At 38.6% G+C, this 22,185-nt stretch overlaps 1 protein-coding gene across 1 annotated transcript in view; it reads right to left on the reverse strand.

Moving 5' to 3' along the window:
* The window catches only part of DKK2 (dickkopf WNT signaling pathway inhibitor 2), a 40,468-nt gene extending 18,499 nt beyond the window's left edge, over positions 1-21,969 (reverse strand). The window contains exon 1 of the mRNA XM_030947078.1: positions 21,712-21,969. Coding sequence (XP_030802938.1) covers positions 21,712-21,969 — 258 coding nt within the window. The remainder of the gene's footprint in view (positions 1-21,711) is intronic.
* Positions 21,970-22,185: the final 216 nt, after the last annotated feature.

Consider the following 22,185-nt stretch of genomic DNA (forward strand, 5'->3'; position numbering starts at 1 on the left):
GCAGAAAAACAGACCAGGCTGACATGAATTAAAAGTACTTCATCACAGAAAAATAATGAACACTAGGTGGTTTTCCTTAGTCATGAGAAGGGTATTTCCCAAGTCAAGCAATTCCCTTTCAGTTTCCTGCTCTTCTAAATCTCCAGGAGACAGGATTGCTCAGAATACATTAGAACTAAAACAAGAAGACAGCACAATTCCCTTTGGGCCATGTCTTTAGCTCTGGTGAGCAATTGGCCCTGAGCATCTCCCTCCACCTGCACTAAACCAACTCTTACATAGTGGTGGTTACACACCTGCTCTTGCTGGAAGAGCTGCAAAACCCACTAGGCAGTTCTTGGCATAGCCAAATGACTAAATTCACCTGAGAGTTTGCATATTTTGTGAAAAATCACAGGGAAAAAAAAAAAAACCCAAACCAAACAGAAAATGACCCCTTTTCCACAGACCACTCATTCTCAAAACAGGCACAATTCCTATTGTCCTAAGAAGTTTCTCCCAAGTAGGAAAATCAGCCCATAAAGTAACTAAGTACAACTGTTTAAAAATTAGAGCTTTTTCCTAAATTTGGTGGATTTTCCTTGAAACCAACTCAAAGGTTCATACGAGATAGGAGCATTCAGCACTTTGCCTACCCAGAGGATCTCTCTAAACTGAGGCACTGGGGCACAGCCTTGTGCTGCTTTCTGCCTGAAAACCCATAATTGTTCATTTTGGTGCACTATTCTCATTTTAATCAAAAGCTCCTCAATTAGGCATGTCACTTCAGGTCTTGGCCCAAAGGCAAAGTGCTTACCTTAAAGGGTTAACAGCCAAGAGATGATATATTTTAGAGAGGTAAACTTTGTCAGTATAAATAAACTATCAGTCAAAATTCTTGGTTTGAGAGTGGCAGGCTATCTTCACGTGCAACAATAGGATCTATTAATTACTCAATACTTAGCTCAAGCCTTAGATAGCACATAGTGTACTTTCAAAGACAATCTAATGTAAGTGTATTTATCCAGGTTTATTCAATAAAAGAGATTTTTTTTCCTCAGTTAAACCAATGCAATCAGGCTGAAGCCTACAGAGCATGAGCATGAAAGAGCATGAGCATGGATACTGAGTAGTCCCTCAGAAATATGTCATAAGTGTACTGTCTATCAGTTAGGCCTGTGTATACTTCAGAATATTTCTTGAACATAAAATACAACTACATTGGTATTTTAATGTTTTTCTAATACATTCTGAGAGAACATAATCATTCTGCTCCAAAACATCCCTTTCCAAATATTTTCTTATTTTTCCTTATCTTGTATTAACAAGACTTACCATGCTTGATCATGAGACCTGGAAAAAAAAACCCGGAAGAAGCACATCCTAGTGCAGCTAGTCCATTTTTCTTTAAACAGAGGGCAAAGTTGGTCTACACACACCCCCTTGCAATCACTGACCTATTCCTCTGCTCTAGTTTTAAGTTTTCTTTATAAAACTCAGTGAAGCAAGATGGGAGGCACTGACAAATACCAGCATTTGCAGCAGTGAAACAATTTGTTGCCCCACTAAGACCCAGCCATTTGTAGAGTGATGACCAGTAGAGAGCGCATGCTAAGAGCAAAATACAAATGCCTGGATCCTCCCCAACACGTATTATACAAACTGCTCTTTCCCTTTTTGTACAGTTTAGCAATGCTTTGTTTACAGCCAAACAAATTATGTCTAGAGTCTTCAAAAATCTTCGGTGTCATCTGCTTTATACACACACACTAAGTGAAAAAAAACCTGTGTAAGATTTGTTGAGGAAGTGCAGCAATATATCCTATCAAATGTAACTAAGAGACCTTAGAGTCTTCAAAAGAAAAGCAGGCCACAAGTTTAAATGAGACTCCATTAAGCAGAACTCTGCCCATGACTCTCCCAGATCACTGTTTTTATTAGCAAGCTACATGAATAACAGTAAAGCTACAGTGCTTACCAGGCTGGGTGCAAGCACCCATCCCGCCAGAGAGCTTTTAGATGTTGAATCCAGCACTGCTGCTATCTGCTCTATGAGAAAAAAACTGATGTAAACAAATGGAAATTTTGTGTTTGGCCAGCAAAGGGTCTTTCCCAGCCAAAATCAGAACGAAGTTTTAAAGTTATTTGATAAATCAAAAGGCTAAAAAGCCATGATCTTGTAATCTCCCTAATGTGAGTAGTCCTCACAGTGATGCCATGGTTTCACTGAGCTTCACAATAGATCTACTCATTACAGACTTAGCTCATGATCAAAGATTTGAAGACCCGGTCATCAATACATGGCAGAAGAAAAATTATTAAATGTAAGTTTTCTGCTGTTTGGAAGCATTCACTTTCAGTTATTTTAAAGCAACTTGGACACACTTTTGAAAAGAGGCATAGAAATGCTTTGTTCTGATCACAGAAAAGCTAAGACCATGTCTGTCAATTTTTCAGAAACACCACATCCATTTATCTATGTATTGAGTAATGTCATGGTCTGACAATGTCCACCAAAATCCATTTGGCACATCTGAAATAAAACTCTTTAAAACTTAAATAATCTGATTTGCAGACAAACCTAGTCCCTGAATATATGTCATTAGAGCAGTACTTCATTCAGAAAAAGCAGCTATAGAGCACTCCATAAATCTATTTCTGCTTCCTCTGTGCAAAACGCCAGCTTCAGAGTTAAGAATCCAGTCCAATACTACAGAACAAACACATCTGAGAGAATAAACCAGATAAAAGGCTTGATCTTAAGTCTTTTGCATTGGTAATTATGGCTGAGACAGTACTTCCATTTTTGCTGCCTCATCAGACACCAAACCTACGCCAGAAAATTAAGTAGCTACAAAGCATCCCACACACATGACCCCATTAATTTTGATGGGATTACTGACTGAAGGGTTTGTCTCCCGAGCACGAACACAGCAAAGAAACTGCTAATAACACCTCATCTCCCCAAAGGTGCAAGAAGTAGGTAAAGCCACTCTTAATTTGCTGCCATTCAATGAACTGCTGAACCTAGTTTGCAAAAATCAGGAAATAACACGCCTCAAAAAGTATCCTATCTCAAAAAACCCACCACTTTTTACTGAAGATTTTGCAAGAAGCAAGACTAAGGCTAGAAAGGAGACTAACAACACAACTAAGAAGAAAGGCTACCAACAGTCTGACATGGTTTCTCAAAGAATCACCAAGAAACACAAGCAGGTTTTGTAGAATGGTCTTGGGAATAAAATATTAGCAAAAGGAAAAAGAGCAACAAGAAGTGCTAGGATAAAATTTAGAGGCTGGTCTGCACCCAAAAGCAGGACTGGTGAGTATCCTGAGCAGGCCAGGCTATCACAAGATTTAAATGAATGCTGATGTGTTCAGGATTCCAAGGGAGGGAGACATACATATGCTCCCATGCTTGCAAAATGTACTGCCTACATGCGCATACTAACACTTGTGAGAAAAACAGTGATGAATTCATTTTAAACACTCCTTCATTACCTACATAAATGTCACATGACTTCATAGCAGAGATACAACATGGGACCACGTTGGTGTATGGCAAACGATAACAGAATGTAACAAACAACTACTTAACTTCCAAGCGTCATTATAACGGTGCTATATTTGCTTATAATTTTTTCTACTGAGGGGCAGTAGAGAAACCTTGGTTAGAGATGAGACCTGCATTGTTTTAAGCAAAGCAGAAATAGGAATTCAGAGCAAATGCCAAAACGGTTCAAATCTAGCTCTAAAGGGAATTTACAAAGAGATGAATGAAGTCCAAAGCCTTTTCGGATATGACAACAAATCAAATTGAAAACACAGCTATTCCAACAAGCAATCTGTATGTACTTACATGTTGCATATTGGTATACCTGCCGTGGAAGAATTTGTTTTAGCTATCCTAGTTAGGAAACTCTGAATTTAAGTTTTATTTGCTTCTCCCTTTTGAAAACAGCATACTATTTTCCTCTTTTTCTTTTATGGGCCACCAAATAACATGTGACCAAATGTACCTATTTAGTGAAAATGAGTTCCATTAGTATGTAATCTTATACTTGCATTGTTTTCTTCTGAAGGAAAATAATGGGGAACAGGTGGTGATGCTTAGCATCAGGCTCCTGTTTCTAGAATTACAATCTACTGGGAGCCACCAGCAATCTCTGAAAGCTGTCATAAGTGCTCGGAACTAGTAAGATCCAGAGCACATTCAATACATTAAAGCTTCTTTTTGAAAATTTAAGTAGGTGTGACAGGAGAAAACTGGCTGAATGGTGCGGGGATTCTAACGTGTCCCTGCAAAGGGTCGTGATTTCCTTCTGCATCCCACAATAAATAACTCAAGCTGGCCTCCATTTCCACAGCAGAAATTAGACATTTAAAAAATTCAAATAGGTACCATATGCACTATAAACCTTTCTGGTTTAGCATTCAAATGCAGACTCGTTCACATTGTTGGAAAATACAGGATTTAAATTCTCATAGAAGAACTTCAAACAGCTGCTCCTTTACACTCATTTATTCTTTTCTCAGTGCCACAAAACCAGCAGTGCCAATAAAATCTCCTTGATGTTGTTTGAAAACCTACTGGAGTCACACAGCATAAATAGTTTTACCCAGTGAGTCACAAAACCGCACATCAAATGAACACTTCTTTGTTTTATCAATCCCATCCTTACCTTACCAAGTAGGAAGTGGTTTAGAAATAATTGGATATAACTGAGTTTTCCAACGAGTTTTCATGATAAACACAACACAGAAACACCAGCTAACAGATCTATCTATACAAGCAAAAAAGCACTATAATCATGTTTTAAAATGTGGCTCTGAAGCTGAGGGGTAGGACAAAGACAACACATATTTGTAGGGCAGTTTCAACTGGCATACAACTTTATAAAAACAGATATGGAAGGCTGGCTGGCATTCCTAACTACTGCTGGATGTCAGATATGCCAAGATGCACACTTATAAGAGGAAATAATTAATGCAGGCTTTTTTGTGCCATTGTGGTTTAAAATGATAGGAATTAAAAGAATATACAATTATTTGCAGAGCCAGATTTGCTGTTGGTAGAAATTTGTGATCTCCCACTAATTTCCACAGGAATATGACAAGTAGTACCAAGGAATCAGATTGTAGTTAACAATTCACATTTCTGCACAACTATATGAGACCAATCTTACCATTACTGTGGTTATTTTAGGGGGGGTGGGACCCTAGTCAAAGCAGTCCCTTCAAGTAGAAATTATTTTACACTTCAACAAAGCTTCTTTAGCCAAAGAAACACTAGCATTGTGCTACAAATGTCCTAATTATTCTTTCCATCTGAAATCAGGTTGGTGAAGTAAGGGATAATGTTAAATTGTGCCATCAGATCCATCTAAAATCAGTTGTTTTCTGAATTTCCTTAACACAGTAAATATTTCCCCTCATTTATCACACCTATTAACCTGAATCCAGACAGTAATATTCTCTAGCATGTGCATGAACAGCAAAGTTCTTGACCAAAAAGCAATCACAAAATTATGACTATTGTTAATGAGTGAACCAGAAAAAGTGCACAGCCTGATCTCAGGAAAGGTTTCATCTCCAAGAGATAGAATAATTCTCATCCCCTTTGTGAACTGACTAAATTTAAATTTTGGAAAACAATACACAGGAAAGCACATTATGCCATTTTTAAAGCAACCTGTTTTATAATAATTTTACTTTATTTCCAGACTCCAACCTTACCTTCAAAACTATTTAGAAAAGGAAATTTGCTATGCTTTGAGCATTTAGTAAGACTGAATAATAATTTTAAAATCGTGAATAATTTAGTTTTCAAAAGACCAAATTGCTTTAAGGGGTTTTTTCCACTAACAAGAACTGAAGATTTTGTGTCTCTATCAATACTTCTTGAACTTCTTTTATGGTGTTTTCCCTTTTCTTGTCACTAGAGATTGCAAAAGCAGTTCTAATAACAACACAGTATCAGCAAAAACCCCCAGAAAGTAAATCTTAAACTTCTTGCTTAATCCACATGTGATAAATGGTCTTAGTATATAGGCACATATGTACAGATATATGTCATATATAATATAAAAAATATCAAATTAGCATATGCTATTACAGAGGGAAAATTATAGATATTGTCTTTACTATACCACCCCTAAAATTATGTCCTTGGCTAAAATTTTTAAAGTATTTTAAAGGTAGAAATGCTTTAGTTACCTTCTTAAAATTTTTTTCTGACAGATCACTTGCTAAATCAATTTAAGCAGAAATTCACCTTAGCCTGAAGCCCAAAGATATGGGGTTTAGCTCTTTTATATTGTTGAAATTTCCTTTTAATTCAGATGACTTGCACAAGTGGAAAAAAAATCAGTGCAACTGAGGAAAAATGGTATTTTCTAAGTTATAATACTTACAGTGATTTTTCTTTTCAGAAAAGATCCCTTTGATTTCAAATTCACATGGCTGCTTGAAAAGGCAGCCGAGTTATAACACTGCATTTTGACAGGATAACTGGCCCTTAAGTCCTTACACTACTTTTCCTCCCTCCATCCTCAATAAGATACTACTACTACTACTGAAGTTAGCTCCATGGAAGAAGTGAATTCCTTGCAAAAATAACCAAGGCAACAATGATTAATTTACCGAGAAACTACAATATTAGAGCAAAAGATAAACATGGAACTATGTGTCTGACCTTCCTAAAAGACTAATTTTTGTTTGCCTTTCAGATTTTACCATCTTTCTTCAAAGAACAAAAATCTACACTTTTCAAAACAAAGTGTTGAAAGATGAATCTGTTCTGAAATGCATCATTCTGAACTAGCTGGTGGACGGTCCATACACATTAATCATTTATAATTCAAATTGAGCGATAATATTCATGGTACCATGATTTCAACTGTTTGCTGACAAACAACCTGTTTAACTTTTGCCCAATTTGCCTTTCCCCATAAGCAGAACATCAGTACCTTGCGGTAGTACACTTTGCAGACAAACTGCATTGCATCGCATATGACACAGTTACTCACCCTTCTCGGTTTGTAGAGTCTGGATCCAATTTTCAAATGAAAGATCACTTTGCTGAACATTTATTTTTCCTGTGGAATTGCTGTTTGGTGAATAGGCTGCTTTCAGCCTCGGGGGTTATTTATTTAGATTTTCATTCTCTTCAAAATGTTGGTGGAAAATGTTTGTCTGCTGGAGGGGTACCATATGCTTCTGATCTGAAGACTGACTAACTCCTACTGTGTAAAAAGTGAGTGCACAAGTAGAAATACAGACAGAAGACTGAATGATCATTAAGTATCTAAATGAACTGGGAATTATAGTCCCAGTTTCCAAAGTCTGTCAGGTGAATTGAGTTCCAGTCTAAGAGTTCTCAGAGTCCTGGGAACATACATTTCTATACACTCAAGAGTTTAATAAATATCAGAAAGAGATGCATGAGAGAGCATGAAAGCTGAGAAGGATGTGAAATGAATGCAGCATAACCTGCTGATTCAAGAGCAAATACAGGTTCTCAAAACAAATATTCTTTCTTTCTGCAATAAATTATGATATTTTTCTGCTTGGAATCTCTACCAATTGTGAAAACGGCACCTTTTTTTTTTTACATTGAACAACTAAACAAAAAAAAAAGATTCTTTTTATTCCAAGATTTTTTTTGTTAGGTATGCATTTTTAAAAGTAAAAATATTCCAAGGCATGTTTAGAAAAACTACTGTTTAAAAGCATATTGACTTAAGCAGGGCCATATTCAACCTGTGCACTTCCTATTAAACTTTATGACATCTAATTTCTTCTTCTTCTCTAAAAATACTCCGTATTGTATAAATGTTTGGATTGGTTATCTATGTTATCATCTTCCAAGTGCTTTTAGTTCCTTAAAATATAATATATTTGTTTCAAAGAGGAGCATTTTTCTGATGGGGAAATTCAGATGGCATACACTGACAGGTTTTTTTGAATCAATGCCATAGAAATTTAGCATAACTGATGACTGAGCCAACCAAGAGTTATGCTTAAAGTCCAACCAATAAAGCATTTGTGGCCCTTGTAAATACATTTCACAGAGCCATTGAAAATACTATGTTCAGATAGCTAATACACCATATGCACAAAAACAGCAGAATGAACGAACATACACCATTAGCTGGGATTTTTTTTACCAGCAAAAAAGGTGTCAGAGATTTTAGCAAGCAGACGAGTTCAGGATAGGAAGTTTCTTTCCATGTGTGCTTTAGAGAAGGGAGCAGACTGGACTTGATCTCATCTACCAAAATTCATGTACTGCATTAGCCATAAATGCACCAAGTATCTTCACATCAATCAACTGGTCACAAGATGTCACACCTTGCTGTCAAGCACAGTGGAGAGGCAGCAGTCCTGCCAAGTTTCTTACTGAACCTGCATGGTTGGAATCCAAGTTTGAATGCCAAAGTATTTAAACATGTGTGTTAACCATGGCTTTTAACTCTTTTGGAGTTTGCAGGTGGAAGAGAAGATCAAAAGAGGTTTTAAACCTATTTTTTATTACTATCAATACTCATTAAGTCAGAGATGGTGACCAGAGACTGCTGCAAGGGGAAAACAACAGAGGGAACACAGTATTTTGTGAACTCCAACTTTTGCCTGATGCAGAGAAGGATCTGGTGAAAGCAGGGAAAGACATGCACACAAACATACACATACCAGCACTTACAACACTGTGAATTCTACTTAGGCTCCTCAAATCTCTGGTCAAATTGACTTCAAAGATAAAACAGGAGATTACTGGAGTTTGACTGTAATCCTGAGTTGCTCTTTGTCCTCAGCTTTTTTTATCTATTTGTAGACACAGCCGACCAACCCCGTACTTCCCTGGCATCAAAACTGTAACAACTTTGGAAACATCGGACTTTTCAAAAATTTGAAGATACTCAGCCCTGTGTATAATGATAATTTGCAAGGGAAGGATTTACTCAGCAAAATTCTTGAGGAAATTAGAAAGAAAAGAAAAAAGACATCCCCCTCCTCCCTGCAAACCCCAAAAACTTTATTCTGATTAATGAATGACTTTAAAATCTTACTCTTTTTAGAAAGTATTTACTTCTGTAGCTGATTAAATTTTAGCAAAAATCTTTGAAAAGTCTCCCCTGACTTGTGTATCCTACATACTTTGCAAATCTGTTCTAACCCTCTTTGCCTCTTCTTTTTTCCATTTCATTTTCATTGCAGTCATGTTTTCCATTTGCTGCAGCAATCTCTTTGGACTATTTAACATTTTGACTAAAAATATAGATAACAAAGCCACACTGGCATTCATAGGAATGTCAACACTGATGTCCATGGGCATTGGAGAGGTTAAGAAAATCAGTGCCCACTGTCATAGACCCAAGGATTGGGCTTAGCTCAGAAGTTAAGTTTTTGCATCATATTTGTATATGCACATCCTAACAGATGTACACAAAACACAAGTGCTTACATTGAACCAGATATGTTTAAGTTTCCTGATAAATTAAGGCAACAAGCTGGGCTACTTACAATACTGATTAAAAAGAAATTATTGATTTTTATGATGATAAAAATTGTTAACTGAATAAGTACATAAAAGTTGCTATAGCCTATCAGAGAAAAGTGGCCAGGCCAGCATCCAGCTAGATGCAAATACTCAGAGGAATAAGATTATAGGCAAGCACAGAAGGACTTCTCCCAGTTGCATTCTTTCAGTTTCAGCCAACAGCACCTTAGACACATCCAAGGCTGGAAGTTCAGTACCTACCAGTGCCATCTCTCATCTCTACACCTGTCTCCTCTCCATGTGAGCAGTCCCCACACATGGCTCTCACAGCATCATGTGGCAATGAGATCCGCAACATGAAAAAGTAGTTCCTGACTGCCTAATAATTTCACACTGTCTGCTCTTGGCTCTTCTTCTACAGCAAACACTGAGCAATCGTTCCCCACTCACCTTCTTCTGACTCTTCAGTACTTTATTTCTCTCCCTCCTGTTCTCCCATGGGCATGCCTTTTCCAAACTGGATCTTTGCATTCTATTACTTTCTCCTGTGTTTAAGCAGTTCTGGCATTATGATCATCCCTTCTCCATTTAATCCTGACTGCTTTTATATCTTTTAACAGTTACTCAGCACCATGAGATTAGAACCAGTTTAAAAATGCCCTCTGTTTTTTTTTCACTTCCTGATATTCCACTTGGATTTTTTAATATGTTCTTAGTATTTAATTTTTGTCTCTCTGGTGCAGCTTCACCATTAAAGATAGCTAAATTTACTCTAAATTACAGGTTATCAGTTATGTGCCAAATTGCCATCACATGGTGCCATATTATATTGCTTTACACTATTAGAAATGGAACTTTACCCATGGGATTTATCTCGCAGGTGGTCAGTATACTGGCATTTACTGCAACTCTGTGGTTCACTTAAGTTTTTACTGTTGTGAATAAATTTTTTCTCAAAATTTCTGTGCCCATTTTCCAGAATATTTGCCAGTAAGTTGAACAGCATCAGTCCCGAAACGTTTATGTGAAGCTTTGCTCATAACCTCCCTGTATAGTGAAATATGGCTGTTTAATCCTGCTTATTTTTGATCAATTATCAATTATTCTAATCAGTTATGAAATGGGTTATGCCTTGGCAATTCTGTTTCTTTAAAGTTTTTGTACTTGAGCTATAGCTCCATTGGCATAAGTATTTATAAGTATTTGAAGAGCAAAGATGGGGTAATTGTATTTTGATCAAATGTTCACAAAATGTCCTCTAGTAGCTACTCTTTAAATTGATTTCCTGACAATAGGGTCATTTAGGGCAGAAGAGGATCAAAAGTAAAAGCAGTGGCCATTTTACTAACAAATGGTCAAAGCAAACAAGAACCAGCACTTCCAGTAGAGCCAAGAGCATCAGGAGCAGCTGAGCTCCCTGTACCACAGGGACAGAGATATTCATTGTTACACTGACAGGACATGAACTTAGTCCATGGCTGCTCTTGTCTGCTCAGACTGCTCAGCACCGGAGATCACCCTGCCTGAATTTCACCCCTGTGCCACCTCAGCACCCTTCAAGCCCTCCAGCTGCTGCCTCACAGAAACTGGCCTGCCTTTTGATCAAGGGGTAAAATTCAAATTGAAAGGGCTACATTGCAAAATTAAAACAACAACCCTACAAAAAAACTGAAACAAACAAACAAACAAAAAAACCATTCACACATACATACACAATGCACAAACTCTACAACTACAGAACCAAATACTGACCAGCTGACAGAAGGAGCACTCGAGGTCAAACCAAAGAAAGAGAGAAAATCAAATCCAGAAACTGTCAGTCTATGTTGTGCAATCTGTTTTCACAGAATCAGCTAAATCTGTACTTGTGAATTCCACTGCAGCTTTTGCTCCTACCGGCCCTATATCCACAGTATCTGGCAAATGACTTAAACACGACTCTGGAGAATAGCATGGGACCAGGGCTTCCAAAAGGCCAAAGTCAAAACGTTCACATATCAGAGATATGTGCCAGGGTAGCTGTCCCAGCTGCACAACACATGATGTGTCAACTGCTTTACACAGGGTGGGTCAGGAAGAGGCTCATTAAAGACAAGAACTACAGCTCTCCTTGCAACATCTCTGCATCCATGTCCAGTTTTACAGGAAAAAAAAAAATTTAAAAAGATATGCTGGTTTAAGAAAAAAGTTACTCTGGATGAAGATTGTGACCCAGAGAGAAGGGCTGGTGTAACCGCGTCTGCTACATTAGATATGACTTATAACTGATTTTTTAGATAATTATTTCATCATTGAGGGAACAACATAAATTATTCTGATTAAACTTTCTGTAATAATGATTATAACAAATTATTCTGATGACCAAATTCGGACTACCTTACATAGGTGATGAAGGAGAAGAGAGGTCCTTGTCCCTGAGAATGCCTTGCACCAAGTCTCAGACAGACGACTTCCTCTGAATTCCTCTTGTGCATGGAAAAGACCATGACTACACTCCCTAAATGCATGAAGAACCTAATTCCCACTGAAAACATTCAGGGAGTTTGGTACATAAATACATTTCAGACTCATCCTGCCAGTAAACAAGGCTAAACCTTTGAGATGGCTTTCTGTGCAGAAGTGTGCGGCACTTCTTGGATAAGAAGGGCAATAATGCAGCATATTTTGCAGAGCAAAGAACTGAAGTGTAGCATTTCTGGCAGCATGAACTTTTGTCTATGGCCAAATTATTTTGGTGCATCAGGAAAACAGTGCAGGAGGGGAGCGAGTTACATCACTTTTGTTTGGGTACTGAATTGTCACCATCATTATTGATGCTACCCTCAGTGTACCTGAAACCTGTTAGAAACAAATTAAGATACCCTCACATGGCTGTTAAACTAACGTATTTTCTCTCATTTTAACCATCCTTGACCCTTCTGACCCTTTAACAGTAAAACAGACTTCAACCCCACCAAACTTAAAAGTGACAAGAGCACCCAGATCTGGAACTCACACCCCACTATCACACCTTTCATACAATGTCTCCATTGACTTCTAGTCATCTAAAACCTTTCAAACAGAGTCAAGGCAGTGATATCCTGCTTACCTGTGTATGCCTGTTGGAGAGTACAAGAGCCTGACAGTGGATAACCACTCAAATGGCATCTTGGCTAACTGGGACTGTCTGTGGCACAAGCCTATCAGAGATTTTCAGAGTGCTAATCCCTCTTACACAGACAATCTGCAGCCCATTTGCAGCTCTGTTTTGGCTTTATTTTTTAACAGGGCCTTAAAACACATTTTTCCTTAAAATGACAACATTCTTTTCTGCCCTCTTTGTTCATTGAGCTTTGTGCACTCATAAACAGTTTAAGAGTTCCCTTCGCACCTGGAGTGCACATGTGTGCCTGAAATAAAGATTTTCTTGTCTATTCTTCACTGATAACTTGAGAGGATAGTGCTTAAGAAAAGGCATCATCCTTTTAAATGCATTGGACAAAACCAAACCCAAGCCCCAAAGCTACAGCAGTGACAGTGAGGCCAGCATGTCTGGGGAAGGAGGGATCCTCAAAGTTAGAGCAGAGAGGCTGAGAGGGGGGCAAGGACACCTACACCTCCTTTCCAGGTGGTAAATCCTGCTCAAGGACACAAGCATGCCTCCTGTACCATCTCAAGGTTTTGCTTCATCCTTTATTGACCTTCCTGGGCTCTGTACTGCTTATTTGGAAAATCATGCCAAAAATGCTTCCCAGTTAGCAATGCTTCCCAAGCTACGCTGAAGCTGTGCTGCCACTCAAAACCCTCTCGCTCAGGAAATGCCCCCCACGGACTTGTTTCCTCAGCAGGAGGTGGACCAAGACGCAATGGATTGCTGTGCCTTGACTTCTCAGCTGCCTCATGCTGTTATAGCTCTGCTTGTGCTGACATCACTGGCCAGCCCCAGCAGAGGAAAACCCTAAGCCAGCCTAACCACAGAACAGTTTGGGACTGGCAGGACTTTCTCACCCTTTTGCAGCTTAAGTATCAGTACAAAGTCTGAGGGAAATTTTTCTCCGCTGAGAAAACCTTAATCTTCTGGTTAGACAAGATCACACACTACAGTTTGATACTTAATAAACTGTTGTGAAGCTATAATGCAAGTGTTCACTTGGTCACTTATCCTTTTAGCAATAAAAAGCAATTGGGACTGAAGTTCAGTGGCAATTTGTTGCAGCTGCTGTGGCCAGGACCCTCTCAGAAAGTAATTTTCAGAGTATTCTTCTTGTTAAAAAGCCATTTTCCTGGCGAGGAATGGGATGTCTGGAAGATAGCAATGGGGACAAATCCAAGCACAGAAGTTTACAAGCATTCCTAAAGAGCATTTAAAAAACTCTGTATTTATTTAAACAATTACAAAAACATTGTATGCAGCTAAGCAGTTTAGTACTAACCATCAAACTATAAAGTAGACTTCTAAGCCTAGGCAGTTTTTTCTCTTTACCTGTAAGATGACATGAGGCAACATCAATGTTTGGCTCCATATGGAGAAAGTGTGGAGAGAGGATGGCAACCGCCTCTTTTCATGGTCCTTGCTTGGTTCCCAAAATTTCCATTCCTGAAGTCTGACCTATACCCACACTCTCTCACCCTACCACAGGAATTGGTTATAAATAATATATATACAAATGGAAATTTAGCTTTGTTAGGAGTAACAGCAACTGGTCTGAAAGAACAACTTTCAGTCTCACTGGGCAACCCCATAGCGTTCAGTTCACACAGAGTGGTTGATTATGTGAGCCAGATGGTGTCATTATTGCTACCTCAGTGGATGATAAACTGAAATTTAAGAATGGCAGGTGTGGTAAAACATGACCATTTGATATGTTCTGTCTTCCCTCCCTCCTGAAGAATGTCAGGGAGATGATGTTTGAAAAAGAAAGAAAGGAAGTATGCACTCAGTACTCCTACCAGAGGGAGAGTAAAAGACTCATAGCTCAGTCTCTGCGTGGGCAACCTAAAACTCCAGAAGATAGAAAGAAACACAAACTTTTATTTTTGAGGTAGAAAACAGCATCCTGAGTCCACAACAAAGTAGGTGGGAGGGCTCTCTGCTCTCATTTTCAAGCCAAAAGAAAAGAAACAAAGAAATATGGCAAGTACACTGCAGTATGTACTGATCCTGACTGGTCAGGCCACAGCATAATGTCCAGTTTAGTATCTTTTCAGACTGCCAAGAAGAGGTGCACCATTTTCTGTAGGAACATATAGCAAAAACAAACCCAAAACTAACCCAATTTGGGAAGCTACCTTGCTCTGTGCAAAAGGAAAAGTAAAGGAGATCTTCCCCCACCATATGCACTACTTTCCCTGACGCTGTTCCAGTTAAGAATAAGATTCCAAGAATAAAAGTTTCCTGCTGCAACATCAATGTATTGTGTTCACAGTTCCTTTAAGAGATCTCCACTGTAGTCATTTCAGATTGCAGAGAGGAGATCATGCTGACAGCAAGTCACTGCTTTACTCAAGGCAAGCTGCCAAAACACGTAGAACTGAACCCTGTCCTCTCATTCACTGGACCGATAAATATGCTTTTAAAAGCATGCACAGCCTGGTTCACACTTACATGATGCACAGAGAATGAGGCAGAGGGCTTGCAGAGTGAAGCAACACCTCATTCCCAAGCATGTGCAGAGCAGTCTGCCTTTGCTTGCTGCTAAAAATGCTAAACCAGTGCCATTTGCACTACACATGTGCAACATGCATGTCTCAAAGATTCATTACTATGCATATGAAAATTCAATCATATCAAAGCTTAGCTTTAAGAAAGTCCCAAGGGGTTGAACCGTGTGCTTATGTGCTTTGAGGGGGGGAAACCCAACAACTTTTAAGTTTTTTTTCCTTTTTCTAGCATTGCTCTGCTCTTTCCATTAGTAAGAACAAAATAGCTGCTGAATGAGTGAACTCCATGTTCCCACTACATATTTGTATTCCATTTATTTTCATAACTCAGGTTCTGTTTGTGTGAACAAAAATGTATAAATCATAGATGGATTTAAGGCCTATCCCCAAAAAACTGTAACCAAGATGAACAAAACTCATTATTTTATTTGAAGATTGCTGTGATTTAGTATTATGCTGTCTTTTAGTATGAACACATGTATCCTTTTAAGCCATCTCACTCGCTCTCTAGCACTACATTCTCTAGCCCATTCTGGAGCAAAGGATTCTGCAATTAGCATGGAAATACCATAAACCATCTATTCCACATTTCATTACAATTTGAAAATTGCTTAATGTTCATTACAATTTCCATTAGAATACATCTGACCTTCAACCAAAAAAGTTACACTGAAGAAAAGTGATGGTTTGGGAACACATACTGCCAATGCACATCCTACACTTGGTGAAAAAAAGTTCATGGTCTCTAATGAAAATAAAAACTTTTGCAAGCAAAAATCATTTTAAAAGAGGAGCAAAGCAAACCTTCTGATCTTCTTGGCTTTTGTATTGGCTTTTCACATCCATGGGTTTGAAGCTCATAGAAGCTTCCTATAGGTTTCAACCTAAAAGTACCAGAAACACCACCTAGAACACAGCAGTAAAAGACAAAGATTTCAAAAGGATTATCTTCAGTTCACTAAAAGAAAAAAATAAATATAAAATTCTTAATTCACTTGGAATTTTACCAGTGCAGGAAGAGCAGAATGATGGCTTCTAGCTTTCTGAACCATGTCTATGGTGTCACACAAACTCTAGCTCCTTAAATCCATCTTAAACATTTCATGACTGCGCTGCCAAAACCAACACAAAGCTCGACAGGACATGGTGACAAGCCCCATGGCAATGATGGGCCAAGCAGGGGCTGCTGGCTCCAGGTGTGACCCTGATTCCACACCCTGATTCCTGCCAGCCACAACCTGTGCGTGCACACAGGCAGTAGCATGAACTTGGTAGGGACCTTGGCAGGCACATGCGGGAGGGGAAGCTCTCTGTTTTGAAGATGTTCTCCAAATTAACATTTTTACATATATCTAAAACTTGTTTGGATATACTTAAAAAAATAAGCAGATATACAAAACCTGGAGAGGAAAGCCATGCTGGAAAACAAACAGAAGCAGAAGCTTCATGGGGCTCCTCCTTTGCAAGAGCTAAATTCCTCCTGAACAACATTTCCAGGGTGAGGCATTTGTAAGAGCAAGTGTAAAAGGACCAAAGGCTCTATTGACAAGCCATGAGATACGAAGTGCTTGCAAGATGTTGAGATAATTAAGATCAAAATTAAACTTGTGCTATATTTGCATCTGCAAAGCATCAGTTAATCAAACATAATGAGTTAATCAGACTCACTTTTCTGAGAGGAAAATGTAATCATGCTTCATCATCTTCCGTGTTGTCATTAAGCACTGACAGACTTTCCATACAGAATCTGACTCTTCCTAAGTACTTGCACACCCAGCAGCACATCACAGTTCTAGAAATTTTCTAGGCATTGTTGCAAAGCTAATAGGAAATACTGGTAGTAAAGCTACTTTATAGGAGCTTTTGCTCTATATTATGACATCAGTTAATAACAGCAATTTGAAGGAGACACCAAGTATGACCCAGGAAGGAGATAATACTCTGTACCTGATTTTTTGCAGTTAAGAGGGAAGCCAGTAGGTTATTTAGCAAGACTGCTGCCAGTAAACCAGTATGTCACCCAGATTTCTAACACCAAACAGCAAGAGCAAAGAATTAATCCTCTGGTGGCCTCTGCAGATTTAGCAATTCTGTATTTTTTTAAATTAAATAAAAAAATTAAAGGCAGCTATTGCTGGATGCAATTTCTAGCTATTTTAATTAATTTATTTTTAATCCCATGAAGAAATAATTTTTACTGTCTTGGTTACTAGCTATTTAAGATATTGTGGTTACATTTTTGGTGTCTTTGGTACATTTTATTGTAACATTGTCAGGGCACTGCATTCAATTACTACATCTCATGCTGTTTTACTTGCTACAAAGCATCATCCAAACATTTTCTAGCAAGTCCTTGTGGGTAACTATGTCCTGTCCAAGAAACACACGTATGTCCATGCGTTAATAGGTATGAGATCAGTATCAAATTAGTAATTCGAATAAATGCCTCTTTGGTTTGGCTTCTGTGGTCTCAAATGTCTTAGCTCAAGCTGCAATAGAATTTTAAAAAATAAACACATCTTAGCATTAAACCGAGTGCATTTGGAATACTAAGGCTTATCTGATAGCTGTCTGTTGTGCCTCTGCAGCACTAAAACTTGTCCCAGCTTTTCACTCCTCTCTTCCTTTTCCAGACCTCATTATCCCTTAGCCCCACAGATGTGTCAGTTCCCTCTACTGGATGTCCCAGTTCTTCCCTTCATTGCTACTGCTCCCATCATGTTCATGGGGAAGGGAAAGTCTCAAGGGGAAGCACAAAGGGAATGAGAGACGCATCTTGCTGGGGAATGAACTGAAGCGACAGCTTGTGGCCAGGAGGTGGGAAGGGAAGAAGATAATACAACCCATAGATTAAGGAGAGAAAACAGCTTGAAATAAAGCTTGGTAGGTCACAGCCTGCCAGATCATTAAAGGCGATTGAGTGCGAAGGCGCGCAAACCCCAGCATTGACAGAGGGGACACGTCTCAGAGGAGAGAGGGGACTAAAACCCAGAGGCAAGAAGTCTAAAAGATGGTGAAGTGAATTAAAGAGGCTACAAAGTCATCAACCAGGAATCTGTGGAATGGCTATGCCTTTCAAGCATCGTACAGTATGTTCTATTTTTCCTTTCAGGTTGCATCTCTATAGCTGAACTAGATCACTCATGTGGGAGACCTTGCCCAAACACAGTGGAAGCTATAGCTAACACACAGAAAAATTAATCTACCTTCACTGTCAATTATGACCCTGTTCACAGTATCATATTTTCCTAGAGAGGGGATATATCCAGAACACTTTCACAGACAGGTCATGGAACTGAGGTGCTGGATATCCCTAGAAGCATTTCTCTAAATCAAGTTTTGAAAGGAAATAAATAGCTGCCAGTATATAATCCTGACCCCCCCCAAAGTAACCTAGATTAGCATGCACTGTACAATACTGGTTTGAGCAAAAATTTCCCTTGTGCAAATGCTGTAGACATTTTCTGATTCTCTGTGAAATTGGGGAAACATTAACAGTTTGTAGAAAAGGAAAAGCAGCAGTGACAGTAAAGAACAGTGAAGAGAATGAAATCTCACCGATTTAGCACATCAGGGCTTCTCATTCCCTGCTGATCCAAGGCAGTAAAGGGAGTAAGACCAGAAAATAAATAATATTCCTCAGAAAGACATAAAAATGTTAAGTCTTACTAAAATCCACATTTGCTCCACCAGTCTCTCTGCAATCTGGATCAGCTTGCTTTGCTCATGTGAGTATTTTCATTAATTTAAACTGGAACTTTGCCTGACAAAAGAGTGCTGGATCTTCCTTTTCTGGGTAGAAGCACTGTAACTACCAGCTGAAAAACATCAACACTCCAGATAAGCCATCAACTATTGTATCGGTTGATTTATTGCTGATTAAACCCTCCCAAGTTGCTCCTAGTCCTGAGAATTAACATAATTGAAAAGCAAATAGGTTGTAGGCTGATGGTCCTTTCATCAGTTTTGGTGATTTCCACCACGTGTAAGTCCAGACCTGAAAGCACAGCTCAGAGATTTCACAACAGCAAAATTCTATTAATTTATGTTTAACATGCATATCCTTGGTCCTTATTAAAACTATTTCCTAGTTGTAAACAAGACACTCAACTCACCATCTAATGTTGCCAAGATATAAAAGATACTCTTACTTTTAAGACATTACAAATTCCACTAATTCAACAGATTGTTTTAGAAAGAAATGCATAGGCCTGCTCTTTCTTAAGTGGCATGGTAAACTTCAGTGCAAAGTCCCATAATCTAAACAAATTAAATACTAACCTAATAAGAGAGTACTTCAAAAAAGATTATGAAAATATCATGTCTTAATTGGTTGATATGCGTGACCCCACTGTTAAAAAATGCAGCGGCTTACCAGCCCTACAGCTGGAAGTATCACCAAAGAGAAAACCTTTTCAGAAAAGATACTCTTTTTCTCTTTTCTTCTCTTTTTTATTTTTTCTTTTCTTTACTTTTTTTCTTTTCCTTTTTTTCTTTCCTCTCTTTCATTTTCTTTTCCTTGTCTTTTCCCTTTTTTTCTTCTTTCTATTACAATTCTGCATTAGCTGTGTTGCTTCAGGCAGATGGCCAAAAGTAGCATCTAGAATTATTGGGAGCAAATCTGTGTCATTTTCACATACATCTGTGTGAGCCATGCCAGATCTGGGGACAGAATCTTAGGGAGAGAGGGTAAATTCAGTGCTGACAGCCCTTGATGGGAGGTCAGGCTTCATTCCCTGGGAGTCACAGCCACCAATTCTCTGGGGGTCTTTGCTTATGCTACAAACATGAAATCTTAATAGGCATGATATGTCCTCTACCACTACAGATACTTACAGAGCTGTCTCCCCCTTGAAGTGTGCCTTGTGAGCTCATGCCAGTAACCAGAAGCACCCAGAAATCCCGGTCCAGGCTGGCAAGTTAGGGGCAAATCTTGCAAATGCAACCAGTGGGTAGCACAAATTGTTTTTCAGGATCTGGGTGAATTATAATCAATTATTCTCAACATTGCGCTGAATACATAGTGAAGCACTGAGGATGTTGTACACAGGGGAAGGTGGCAAGACTTCTCCAAAAGGCAAAAGCTGGGCAGCAGAGACTCACAAAACTCACGAGACTGCTAACACTCAGTGGGAAAATAGGACTTGTATTTGAACATTTCGTGAATACGTTGAAAACAAAAGAAAATCCAAGGAGAACGTATAAGAAGGTGTTTTGGGCACCTCTATCTCCTCAAGGTAATTCAACATAGCAATGAAATTGTAATTAGTAAAATGTGAACTAGAGAAGAGCAAAGTACTTTAGTAATATGAAACTTCATCACAGCATCTCTTGCTAAACTTTGCTTAGAGGTAAGGAGAGGCAACCAAATTCTGCGCAAATTATAAAGCAGTTGAGTGGCTAGGGAAAGAAAGCTTGGAAATTTCTCACACACAAAAACCAAAACTACCACTACTGTTACTATGCCTGCACACAAAACCAAATTATAAGATTCAATTATTAGGAAGCTGATGTGAAACACTTCAGCAAATTCAGTGGATTACTTGAATTTTCAGCTTCTCTGTTGCTATAAGGAAAATTCAAGCAAGTACAGACCCTTCGGGCATTGAGTATTTTGCCTTTTTAGTGCTGAATGTTGGCACACTCGCTTGCTGCTACAATGTTGCTTATGAAAAGCAGCTGTATTTAGAGATACTAATAATATCCAATAAAATCTACATTTTCTGAAGAAGTCTACCTTTTTCAACATCACAACATGAACATTCAACCATCCAAGTTAAGACTTGAGAGGGAAGAACAGGATTGATGATTTAAAATGCTGCTTTATAGATTAGCGCAAAGAGAGTTGAATGAAGATTATTTTCTATCAGACCTGCAAGTTTCCAGGCAGGGTAGAGAGGAAAGAAGACTGCACAAGCAAGTCAGGGTGTTGGGTTTTTTTCCCCTTAACCTTCTTTTGTTTTGTTTTTTTCTATAACCTCTTCTATCTTTTTTACATTCAAACTCTCATAACCAAACAAAACTTCCACAATCATTGGAGCATATTCTGGACAAGGAACATAGAATTTGTTTTCTGTCTTATTAAACAAAGGACTGTACCATAAAGTATACCACATGGATAGCATGCTTTTTTATTCTCACCAAAGGATAAAGATACCAGAGATCAATTTGCCAGGTGTGATTTCTAAAACCAAGTTTGTTACACTGCTGCAAATTTTTTACTTCACCTTCAAATTTTCCTCACCTATTCAAATTCAACTCATTTACTGTCTTGAGAGTTAACAAGAAATTTCTTCCTTTGCTTCTGGCAGCCTTTTGAAGGAGTCAAAAAAAGAAATGCTGAAGATGATAGTTTTTTAGATTGCTCTTTCTTCCATCAGTATTAACCCTACAGAGAAAAATGAATGGTTTAAACCTCGCACTTGCACAGTTCTTAACACCTATTACGAGATTATATTGTCCCAGGCAAGCCCAATGAAGTAAATTAATTAATTTAGCATATTAAAGCTCTGAAAACAATATGAGGGGGAAGACTAGCAATTATTTACATACAGCACACGGACAGACACTCAAGCAATGAAGCCATGTCCTACCTCTCCTTGCCGGTGATAGTGCTTGGGAGGTTTTCCCATCTGCTCTAGCATTTTGCCCTTCTTACTGCTAGCAAGCATCAGTCCCTGGTGGATGCCTGCAGATCTGTTGGTTGCCTGAGTTGGAGCCTCCCCCATCAGGGTGGACTTGATGGAGTTCACCTTGGAGCTGGAGCTGTCTAGCTGGGAGCTCTCCACGATCAGGACCGCGGCTAGTAAGAGGAGACAGCAGGAGCACTTATTCCACATCAGCACGATCATCTCCCCTCCCCCAAAAGGATTATCTTTTTTTCTTTTTTTTTTTTTTTTTTTTTTTTTTTTTTGGCTATGAAAACAGAAGAGAGGGGGGAAAAGTTTTTTTTTAAATATCTCCCGAAGTTGATAAGGAAGCAATGGATTTCAAAGCCACTCAAGGAACTGCTGTTCTGAGACACAGGAGAAAAATACTTTTAAAAAAGAATCCCCTAGGAAAAAAAA

The sequence above is a fragment of the Camarhynchus parvulus genome, chromosome 4 (assembly GCF_901933205.1).
Source record: "Camarhynchus parvulus chromosome 4, STF_HiC, whole genome shotgun sequence".
NCBI classification, from domain to species: Eukaryota; Metazoa; Chordata; class Aves; order Passeriformes; family Thraupidae; genus Camarhynchus; species Camarhynchus parvulus.